This window comes from Pristiophorus japonicus, chromosome 10 (assembly GCF_044704955.1).
Source record: "Pristiophorus japonicus isolate sPriJap1 chromosome 10, sPriJap1.hap1, whole genome shotgun sequence".
Classification (NCBI taxonomy): Eukaryota; Metazoa; Chordata; class Chondrichthyes; family Pristiophoridae; genus Pristiophorus; species Pristiophorus japonicus.
In genome coordinates, this window is record NC_091986.1 from 137,930,287 (window position 1) to 137,942,469 (window position 12,183).

At 47.1% G+C, this 12,183-nt stretch overlaps 1 protein-coding gene across 2 annotated transcripts in view; it reads right to left on the reverse strand.

Moving 5' to 3' along the window:
• The window catches only part of uxs1 (UDP-glucuronate decarboxylase 1), a 142,902-nt gene extending 138,447 nt beyond the window's left edge, over positions 1–4,455 (reverse strand). For both annotated transcript variants that reach the window (XM_070892116.1, XM_070892115.1), the window contains exon 1: positions 4,326–4,455. In XM_070892116.1, the coding sequence (XP_070748217.1) occupies positions 4,326–4,419 (94 nt within the window). In that variant the 5' untranslated portion in view covers positions 4,420–4,455. The remainder of the gene's footprint in view (positions 1–4,325) is intronic.
• Positions 4,456–12,183: the final 7,728 nt, after the last annotated feature.

Here is a 12,183-nt window from a genome sequence, read left to right on the forward strand (position 1 = left end):
TCTCTCTCTCTCCCCCCCCTCTCTCTCTCTCTCTCTCTCCCCCTCTTTTTCAGTTCTACAAAAATCTTCACTTGCTCCATTCTACTTTAGTTTGGAGTACGTTTTCACTGTGGAAACTTTCAAATCAGGCGTCAGTGGCTGGACACGCCCCCTTTTGAAGAAAAAATTATGTTCCAAAGTAGAACTGTTCCACCTGACTAGAACTGCAGAAAAAAAATGTGGAGAATTGCGATTTCTAAGATAGTCCGTTCTCCACAAGTTGCTCCTAAAAATCAGGCGCAAATCTTGTGGAAACTTGGGCCCTATAAGTCTCAATTCACATCACAATTTGTGAGGGGGGGGCGGGGGGGGGCGGCGTGGAAGCCCTCAGGAGGAGGGTAACTACATTAAAAAATTGAGGACCCTGTAGTGTGATGTTGAGAAAATATTTGATACAAGTAGCTAGAACGGAAAAGTTGATTTTCAGTATCTGAGAATAGAAAAGTCGTGACTAAGAATTGAAACTGGTATGGTGTACTTGTGCTAGAGGGAACAATTAGGAACATGATGTACAGGGACAAGGTAGACTAACGATTACAGACAAATTGCACCACAGGGGGTTATCATTCAACTGATTTTTCGAGACAACTTCTTCCCTTCCCCAAATAAGACAATCACAAGAATAGAAATGAAAATGTTGATTAATCTATGCATTATGTTGAATTATAAATGTAATAGATTCAGAATGCAACAGATAACAGCTCACAGAGTACATTTAGAGAAAAGTTTGTGCATGTTTTCTAAAGGTTTCAGCAATGGGTAATAAAATAATTTGATTGAAAAACAAATATTCATGCATTAGCTATTGCACCCTGCTCAAGACGAGCCAGAAATGAAGTTAAATTGTTTAGAAAACTTTTTCTTAAAAGACAAAAGCATGAAAAGCATGCAAGAATAAAGACATTTTCCAATAGAATGCACGACAATAAACTTTTTGCAATTTAAAGAACTCTACTTCTTTCCAAGTCTCTCAGCACATCAAACTGGCCAAGAGGTTGGGTAAGCATTCTCTGCCAATGCAAACTGGAAAGAGATGGACTCTCACCAATTTGACACTGGTAACTGCTGACCTGGAAAAATTGTTGAGATACCAATGGACAATTAGAGATTTTCCACAGTTTAATCTCCAATAAATTCTCTAACTCCAGTAAAGAAAGTAATTTGCTCTAAATTCAAACATCTGTTATATAATGGACAGGGACTCAGAAGCCAATGTCTGGGATTGCATTCCATAAACAGAAGGGATGTGTTGCATTCAGGATGCTCTGGTTAGAACATGTTGAGGTAGAACTGTCGCAACTTGTCTTGCTGGCATTTATGCACCAATAACTCGAGTGGTGCCTGATATGGTAATGCAGAGAAATTACAATTTCTACATTTCTCTCTATCAAGAGCCAATTTCCACCAATTTCATTTGTTATGACAAACTAAACATTTTATAAGTGTCTGAAATGATGTGATAAGAGTGGGAAAAGTAACTGAGAAAATCACTTAGGACAAAGCACATCCCCTATCAGGCATGACAATGTCACTGTAAACTGAAAATTCATAATGCAACATTTGCTCATGCAACATTTACTAAGCTCCCAAATTACCAGCACTAATGTGGCATTTCATGACAAACAGGGAGACATCAGAGGTAGATTCCTGAGATGAAGAGGTTGTCATATGAAGAAAGGTTGAGCAGGTTGGGCCTATACTGATTGGAGTTTAGAAGACTGAGAGGTGATCTTATTGAAACATATAAGATTCTGAGGGGGCTTGAAAGGGTAGATAGAGAGAGGATGTTTCCCCTCATGGGGGAATCTAGAACGAGGGAACATAGTTCCAGAATAAGGGGGTCGCACATTTAAAACAGAAATGAGGAGGAATTTCTTCTCTCAGAGAGTCGTGAATCTTTGGAATTCTCTACCCCAGAGAGCCTTGGAGGCTGGATCATTAAATATATTTATGGTGCAGAGACACAGATTTTTGAATGATAAGGGAGTCAAGGGCTATGGTGAGCGGGCGGGGAAGTGGAGTTGAGGCCAGGATCAGATCAGCCATGGTCTTATTGAATGACAGAGCAGGCTCAAGGGGCCAAATGGCCTACTCCTGCTTCTATTTCTTATGTTATTATGTTTCTATGAGTCTTCATGGTGAGTTCCCAATCTAAGCTATGTTGTGGATTATGGATGGAAAGGAGAGATGAGAATATAAAGCCACCCTTGCAAATGTGACAGCTGATTACAGATGCACTGACAGAGGCCCAAGAGCAGATACAATATTGGTGTCAATATACTATAGTAAAATTAGCATTTAAGCCAAAGGCTCAGATTTTGTGGTCAGCAGCGAAGGAACAGCACTCGTTGTTCATCACACTGACAGCTGGCCACAAACGTTTGCCGAGATTTTGAGCGGCAACTTGCACTATTTAGAGATCATTTCCAACATGGTGAGCTCTCCAGGGGATCTGGGGCATCCGTGGGCAGGTCAAAAAACAACAAGACCCTTCAACCAATCAGACTGAAGAATCCTTACTGAGCTACGCAGAGTCTAAACCAGGAAGTATAAATTAGATTTTATTCAATGCAAAATCATGTACAGAAAGCAAAATAAAGTTTGGGAGAAAGATAGGATTAAGAGAGAGAGGTAAAAGAGACAGAAAAAGTTTTAAAATTCCATTAAAAAAACATCTCCAACGCTAATTAAATTCTGAAGAAATGAGATTTCACACTTGTAAATTAAATTTTCAGGGTCAGAGAGGTTGTTTGGTAGTACATATAACTGATCATGCCATTAAAAATTCACTTACTCCTGAATGCGCTAGCCCTAATATTTTCTGGTGAGGTTAGTGGGCAAGTCCACCCCAATTTGACGCCATTGTATTGATTTCAGTGCCGAGTCTATCGGCAAAGACTGTTACAGTACACCCTGTGGAGGAACAGGGTATCTCTGACAGCAACATCTCGATTTCAGCATTTAAATGTGCATGTTTTTACTCCAGAAGTTGCTGTCCGAGTTTCTCCATAATAACGGTGAGTGCTGATAGCTATCATCGGAAATTCCAGGCCAATATGTTTAATATATTGGAATGGCCAGATAGGTGGCAGATCAAATTTAGTGTGGATAACTGAGGTAATATAATTTGAGATGGAAAAAAAAAACAAGGAATGAGAGTATATACTTAATAGAAAGACAATGAAGGCAACAGATGAACAGAAAGACCTAGGAGTTCAAGTACAGGTTGGACCTCCTTTACCCAGCACGATTCCAGTGGCCAGGGGCGCATGCGCAGAATGCAGTCGACCTCCATCCCGGCTTTGGGGCTGCGCTAACACTCAGCCCGCTGGGGCCGCGCTGACACTTCCTTCTTATTGAATGGCGGAGCAGGCTCAAGGGGCCATATTGCCTACTCCTGCTTCCATTTCTGAGGTGCTTATGTTAATAAAAAGCATAACTGATATATATTATACTTTGTCATCTCCCAATGATGATTTGCTACTGAACATTTCAGCATAAAATTATATTTAAAATGCTTTCTCCAGAAACAGCTGGCAATGACACTCCTCTCCACTCCCATCTCTCTGCTCTTCCTCTTACAAGATCCTTTATGATGTATTGATTTAAAGTCTCATCCAAAAGACAGCAGTTTCAACAATGCAACACTGCACTGAAATGTCAGTCAATTATGTGCTCCTGTCCTTCAGTAGGACACTTCTCTCCAACCCCACTTCCTCTATCCCCTTCCCTCCAGCCCCCCCATCCCCTTCTCCTTTAGCCACCCCCACCCCATCCTCTCCCCTTCAGCCCTGTCCCTAGTCTCCAGCCACCCCTGACCCCCATCCTCTACCCTCCAGCCCTCTATCCCTACTCTCCAACCCCAGCCTCTACCCTCTAGCCCTCAGTCCCTATTCTCCAACCTCCATCCTCTCCCCGCCCCTTGCAGCCCTCTGCCCCTATTCTCCAACTCCCCGTCCTCTCCCCTCTAGCCCCCTTGTCCTCTACCCTGCAGCACTCTGCCCCTATTCTCCAGCACGCCCCGTCCTCTCCCCTCCAGGCCCTCCAGCACCCCTGCCTTCTCCCCTCCAGCACCTCCTGTCCTTCGCCCATACCAGCCCTCTGCCCCTATCCTCTAGCACCCCTTCTCTGCCCCTACTCACCAGCCCCCATCCTCTCCCCACCAGCACCCCTGTCCTTCCCCGCTGCCAGCCCTCTCGCCCTATTATCCAACCCCTCTGCCAACCTCTGGGAGCCAGTCCTTGCTTTCCGCTCTCACACACAATGTGAGTGACTGTCGTACTCACAGACAACGTAGGCAAGCAGTGCAAGTGCGATCAAGAATTTCATCATCCTTCGGTTGATGCCACTGAACAGAGCAGCCAACCGCTTCTTTATCATCCTCCGCTACCCCGACCGCCTTCGAGTTCCAGGTGAGCCCGCTGCGCATGTGCAGCTAGCCGCCGTTGCCGCGCAGGCGCCCCAAACATCGGCGGCGGCATTGTGGGATAGCATTGGTCCTCCCACATCGGACAGCTGGTCCTCCCACACTGACAGCTTCTCATCGTCTGGGAGTGACGAAGGTGGAAAGGGAGCACCCTAAGACTGCAGCAGGACGCGTGAAGCGTGAAGGATGTGGCTTTTATTATTGCAGTTGTATTTTAATTATAATACGTTGTGTTACAGTTATTTATTATAATGCTGTACACAGCACCATTGAAATGTTTTAGGAAGAAGATCATTAATACATCAAGATAATTCAACAATTTCATACGGTAACCTCTGCGCCTATTTTTTCACATGGCAGCTGTTGATGATTCTGCCATTCCCATTTACACCTCTTCGAGACTTATCTTTTGTTTCTTTACTTGTCCCGTTACTGCTCACTTTTGTTGTGTGCCTCATACCTTTTGTCAGTTAATCTCTCCTGCCTTTCAACCTATCACAGACCTTCCCTTTTGTTCTTTCCTCCCCTGCCCTTGCACTTGCTTAAAATCTGACGAAAGGTCATTGACCTGAAATGTTAACTCTGTTTCTCTCTCCTCAGCTGCTGAGTATTTCCAACATTTTCTGTTTTTATTTCAGATTTCCAGCATCCACAATGTTTTGCTTTTGTATTAATACATCAAGCCTGCCTTTCCAAACCATCCCTGAATTTCCTTAGTCATTCTTCAACTGAAGTCTTGTATCCCTTTTATGATAGGCATTCATCTGTTTCATTTTTTAAAAACTGCAATGGCATTCTATTCCAAAAGCAAAATACTGCAGATGCTGGAAATTTGAAATTAAAAAAATGCTGGCAATACTCAGCTGGTCAGGCAGCATCTGTGGAGGGAGAAACTCCTCAGCTTCATATAATACTATATTCTATAGGCCTTGGGGATACCACACCTGGAGTGCTGTGTACAGTTTTTGGTCACCTTACCGACTGATTCCTGGGATGGGGTGATTATCTTATGAGGAGAGATTGAGGAGACTAGACCTATATTCCCGAGAATTTAAAAGATTGAGAGGTCCTACACTTGTCTGCCAAAACTGCTCACTATTCCAGGATCATTCTGGAATGCAAAGGTAACCTCCAGCTACTATTCTTTACTGTTAACCATCTTCTTAAACCTCCCCCGCCCCCCTGTCTCCACCACACTCACCTCCAACAAATGTGAGGAGCTCATGGACTTCTTTGTCGCAAATATTGAAACCACCAATCAGCTGTCTCTGCCAGTTCCCTTCCTTCCCCTAGCCCACCGGGCCAAACTTCCCCTGAGGTTCCGCCCTGCCCTAGCCCTGAACTCGCATCTCCAATTTCTCTCTGAACTCCCCTCTTGACCTCTCCATGCTCATCTTGTCCATGAAACCCACTTGCTGCAGCCTTGACCTTATTCACACTAAACTGCTAACCACCCAACTTTCTTTTCTGGCTCCCATTTTGGCTGATATTGTTAACGGTTCTCTCCTCAGGTACTGTCCCCCTCTCCTTCAACTCTGCTGTCATCACCCCTCTTTTCAAAAAATGACCCTTGATCCCACTGTGCTTGCAAGCTACCGCCCCATCTCCAACCTGCCTTTCCTTTCCAAAGTCCTTGAACGTGTTGTCGTCTCCCAAATCCGTGCCCATCTTTCCCAGAACTCCATGTTTGAACCCCTTCAATCTGGTTTCCGCCCCGGCCACAGTACCAAAATGGCTCTCATCAAAGTCACAAAGGACATTTTTTGTGACTGTGACAAAGGTAAACTATCTCTCCTTGTCCTTCTCGACCTGTCTGCAGCCTTTGACACGGTTGACCAATCCATCCTCCTCCAACGCCTCACCGCCGTCGTCCAGCTGGGGGTGACAGCCTGGTTCCATTCTTATCTATCTAATCGTAGCCAGAAAATCACCTGCGATGGCTTTTCTTCCAAGTCCCACTTCGTTACCTCTGATGTCCTCCAAGGATCTATCCTTGACCCCCTCCTATAATCTCAACTATATTCTGCCCCTTGGCGCTATCATCCGAAAACACAATACTGAGCTCTACCTCACCACCACTTCGCTCGACCCATCCATGATCTCTAAATTGTCAGACTGCTTGTCCGTCATCCAGTACTGGATGAGCAGAAAGCTTCTCCAATTAAATATGGGGAAGACCAAAACCATTGCCTTTGGTCCCTGCCACAAACTGTGCTCCCTAGCCACCAACTCCACCCCTCTCCCTAGAATTTGTCTGAGGCTGAACCAAACTGTTCACAACCTGAGTGTCATATTTGACCCTGAAATGAGCTTCCGGCCACATATCTGCAGCATAACTAAATCCGCCTATTACCACCTCCGTAACATTGTCCCTCTCCAGCCCAGCCTCAGCTCATCTGCTGCTGAAACCTTCATCCATGCCTTTGTTACCTGTAGACATGACTACTCCAACACACTCCTAGCTGGCCTCCCACGTTCTACCCTACGTAAACTTGAGGTCATCCAAAATGCAGCAGCTGTGTCCTAACTCGCACCAAGTCCCGCTCACCCATCACCCCTGTGCTCGCTGACCTACATTGGCTTACAGTTAAGCAATGCCTCGATTTCACAATTCTCATCCTTGTTTACAAATCCCTCCATCGCCTCGCCACTCACTATCTGTAAGTTTCAGCCTCACAACTCCCATCCTTCCTGCCACGAGATGTCTGCAGTCCTCATAATTCTGCCCTCTTGAGCATCGTCGATTATAACTGATCAACCATTGGTGGCCGTGTCTTCAGCTGCCTAGGCACCAAGCTCTGGAACTCCCTAAACCTGTCCGCGTCTCTACCTCTCTTTCCTCCTTTACGAAGCTCCTTAAAACCTACCTCTTTGACCAAGCTTTTGGTCATCTGCTGTAATTTCTTCTTATGTGGCTCAGTGTCAAATTTATTTGTTTCGTCTTATAAGAACATAAGAAATAGGAGCAAGAGTAGGCCATTTTGCCCCTTGAGCCTGCTCCACCATTCAATAAGGTCATGGCTAACTGGATCTGTCATGTATTTAACTGTCATTGTAACCCATGTATAAACTGACCTAAGCTGTACACCCGTGAGAACATTGATCACTAGGTGGTGAACTTGTGGGAGACACTCCTAACCTGGACTTTCAGGTATAAAAGGGGAAGCTCCACCCACCTTCATCACTTCAGTGCTGGCTAATAAAGGTTACTGGTCACAGAGTGACCTTCTCTCAAGTATGGGCCCCGTGTGCATTTATACTGTATAGTAAGGACATATTGGCGATGAGAAACTGGGATTTAAACCACGCGAGCATGGCCACTAGCAGCACAGACGAGAGGTACTGTGTTGGTGATGATTGGGACGATTTTATTGAGAGACTACAGCAAAGTTTCATCACTAAGGAATGGCTGGGACAGGATTCGGCTGACAAACGCAGGGCTCATCTCCTGACGGTTTGTGGATCCAGGACGTACTCCCTGATGAAGGACCTCCTAGCTCCAGGGAAGCCAGCGGATAAGACTTTTGAAGAGCTCAGTAAGTTGATCAGGGAACACTTTAAACTGGCAAGCAGCATGCACATGGCAAGACACTGGTTTTACACGCACCGGCAGCTAGAAGGGCAAAGCGTTCCTGACTTCGTGGCAGATCTCCGGCGACTGGCGAGCCAATGCAAGTTCCCAGATGCATGCAGAGCGGAGATGCTGCGAAACTTTTTTATTGAGGGCATCGGGCACACTGGGGTTTTCAGGAAACTGATTGAGACCAAAGACTTGACCCTGGAAACGGCGGCTTTGATGGCATAGACATTTATCTCAGGGGAGGAAGAGACCAGAATGATGTTTGACAAAAATCTTGGTTTAAATGCAGCAAATGGACAGGGAGTCAACATTGTTAACGCGGCACACAGCTCTCCAGGCAGATGGGCAATCGGACATGCCCGAACATGTAGTCGAACCCAAAGGGGGAATTCAACAGAGACAATGGCTAGCTGAACGGCGATTCATGCCATCGCAAGGGAAAATGCAGCCAGTAACGGGGCCATCAACATCTGTCAATGGTGCGTTTACGGGCAGTTACAGAGGCAGTGAGAGACGATCGACTGGTAATGGACCTTTTGTTTCCAACAACGGCTCATGTTGGAGGTGTGGAGGCAAACACACAGCCAGAGCTTGCAGATATCAGCAATATACCTGCAGAAATTGCAATGTCAGTGATCACTTGACAGGAAGCCTGCAGCCAGGTTGATGTACAAGGAGGATGGGGACGATGTAAGCCCTACGAAGCCAGATGGACACTTGCTGGGGGAAATCGCTGGAAGCTGAAGTTCAGCGAGTTCATGTGGAGCACATATACAGTTCATACACTAGGACGCCACCGATAATGATGGAAGTGCTCCTCAATGGCATCCCAGTATCAATGGAGCTAGACACAGGGGCCAGCCAGTCGCTGATGAGTATCAAACAGTTCGACAAGTTGTGGGCGTCCAAGGCCAGGAGGCCAAAATTATTGCCAATTGACGCACAGCTACGGACATATACAAAGGAGATCATTCCGGTGCAAGGCAGCGCCACGGTAGTCGTGACCCACAAAGATTCACAGAACAGGTTGCACTCTGGATTGTCCCAGGGGACGGTCCCACACCGCTGGGGAGGAGTTGGCTGGCTGTCATGAACTGGAAATGGGGCGGTGTCAATGCAATTTCTTCTGTGGAGTGAATATCATGCTCACAGGTCCTGGACAAATTTGACTCACTATTTCAACCCGGCATTGGCACTTTCATGGGGACCAAGGTAGTGATTCACACAGGCCAGTACACCACAAGGCCAGAGTGGTGCCGTACGTGATGCGGGAAAAGACAGAAGGCGAATTGGACCGCCTGCTGAGGGAAGGCATCATCTCGCCAGTCGAATTCAGTGACTGGACGAGCCCAATTGTGCCGGTGCTCAAGGCGGATGCGTCGGTCAGGATATGTGGTGATTACAAGGCCACCATCAATCGCGTGTCACTCCATGACCAGTACCCGCTGCCGAGAACGGAGGGTCTCTTTGCGACGCTAGCCGGTGGCAAACTTTTTTCAAAATTGGACCTGACCTCAACTTACATGACCCAGGAGCTGGTGAGTGAGTCGAAGAAGCTGACCACCATCACAACACACAAGGGGTTGTTTGAGTACAACAGATATCCGTTTGGGATTCGCTCGGCCGCCGCGATCTTTCAACGAAATATGGAAAGCCTCTTCAATTCGATTCCAAGGACAGTGGTTTTTCCAGACGACATCCTCATCACGGGTTGTGATACTGAAGAACACTTCCACAACCTGGAGGAGGTGCTACGCAGACTGGACCGGGTAGGGCTGCAACTAAAAAAGGCGAAGTGCGCCTTCCTAGCTCCAGAGGTAAAATTCCTGGGGATGAGGGTAGCAGCACACGGGATCAGCCCTACTGCGTCCAAAACAGAAGCGATCCAGAGAGCATCCTGACCCCGTAACACGACGGAGCTGCGTTTGTTCCTGGGGCTCCTGAACTATTTTGGTAACTTTCTTCCCAAATTGAGCACGCTGTTAGAGCCGCTACACGTGCTCCTACGCAAAGGTCGCAAATGGGTCTCGGGGGACAGCCAGGAAAGGGCTTTTGATAGAGCACGAAATTTGTTATGCTCCAACAATCTGTTAACGCTATATGACCCATGTAAGAAACTCGTTTTAACATGCGATGCGTCATCCTATGGTGTCGGGTGTGTGTTGCAGCATGTTAATGCCAAGGGTCAGTTACAGCCGGTAGCTTATGCCTCCAGAGGTCTGTCCCAGGCAGAACAGGGCTACGAGATGGTAGAAAAGGAAGCGCTTGCATGTGTATATGCTGTAAAAAAAAATGTACCAGTACCTGTTTGGCAGGAAATTTGAGCTGGAGACAGATCACAAATCCCTAACATCCCTTTTGGCCGACAACAAGGCCATAAATGCAAATGCGTCGGCCCGCATACAGAGGTGGGCACTCAGGTTAGCCGCCTATGACTATACAATTCGGCACAGACCGGGCACTGAAAACTGCGCCGATGCACTCAGCAGGCTCCCTCTAGCCACCACCGAAGGGGCAACTGAGCATGCTGCTGAGATGGTCATGGTTGTTGAAGCTTTCAAAAGCGAAGGATCACCAGTGACAGCCCATCAGATTAAAGTCTGGACAAATAGAGACCCGCAACTGTCTTTAGTCAAGAAATGTGTCCTGAATGGGGACTGGGCAGCCACGTATGGGACATGCCCTGAGGAATTCAAACCATTTCACAGGCGCAAGGACGAACTCTCGATTCAGGCCGATTGCCTACTATGGGGAAACTGAGTAGTCATGCCCCAGATGGGCAGAGAGGTGTTCATCAGAGAACTCCACAATGAGCAACCGGGCATTGTCATGATGAAGGCAATTGCCAGGTCACACGTTTGGTGGCCAGGGATAGATGCAGACCTGGAACTTTGTGTTCACAGGTGCAACATGTGTGCCCAGCTGGGCAATGCACACAGGGAAGCCCCCCTTAGCTCCTGGTCCTGGCCTGCCAAGCCATGGTCACGCATCCATGTGGCCTACACAGGTCCTTTCATGGGAAAAATGTTTTTGGTTGTAGTAGATGCCTACTCCAAATGGATTGAGTGTGACATTCTCAATTCAAGCACATCCTCTGCCATGGTAGAAAGTCTACGGGCAATGTTCGCTGCCCATGGTCTACCGGACGTCTTGGTCAGCGACAATGGCCCATGCTTTACAAGCATTGAATTCCAGGACTTCATGGCAGGAAATGGTATCAACCATGTCAGAACAGCACCATTCAAGCCGGCCTCAAATGGCCAGGCGGAACGAGCAGTGCAGATAATCAAACAGGGGATGCTCATAATCCAAGGGGGTTCCCTACAAAGCCGCTTATCATGCCTCCTGTTGGCCAATAGATCCCGACCACACTCGATCGCAGGGGTCCCACCCGCAGAGCTGCTAATGAAAAGGACGCTCAAAACCAGGTTATTCCTTATACACCCTATCATGAAAGAAATTGTTGAGAGCAGGCGCCAGTCACAATGTGACTGCCATGACGGGAATGTGAGGGCGTGAGTTATTGATGTCAATGACCCTGTCTTTGTCCTCATCTACGCTGCAGGGCCTAAATGGCTCGCAGGCACTGTAATTGCCAAAGAGGGGAATAGGATTCTGGTAGTTAAACTTACCAATGGACAAATCTGCCACAAACATGTGGATCAAACAAAAAGGAGGTTCAGCAACCCCATAGAAGAAGCAGAGGAAGAACACGATGTAGAGTTCACTCCTCCACAGGTGACCGAACACCGGAACCAAGCGGAGGAGAGCCCAGTCACTGTGGGCAGTCCGGACAGTCCTGAGGCAGCGCAAACAGCAGACACTCAAGCCAGCGCCCAACAACCGGAGCCCTAACTCAGGCGCTCTACAAAGGAGTGTAAACCACCAGAGAGACTTAACCTGTGATCCCAATAAGACTTTGGGGGGAAGTGATGTCATGTATTTAACTGTCATTGTAACCCATGTATAAACTGACCTAAGTTGTACACCGTGAGAACATTGACCACTAGGTGGTGAACTTGTGGGAGACACTCCTAACCTGGGCTTTCAGGTATAAAAGGGGAAGCTCCACCCACCTTCATCACTTCAGTGCTGGCTAATAAAGGTTACTGGTCACAGAGTGACCTTCTCTCAAGTA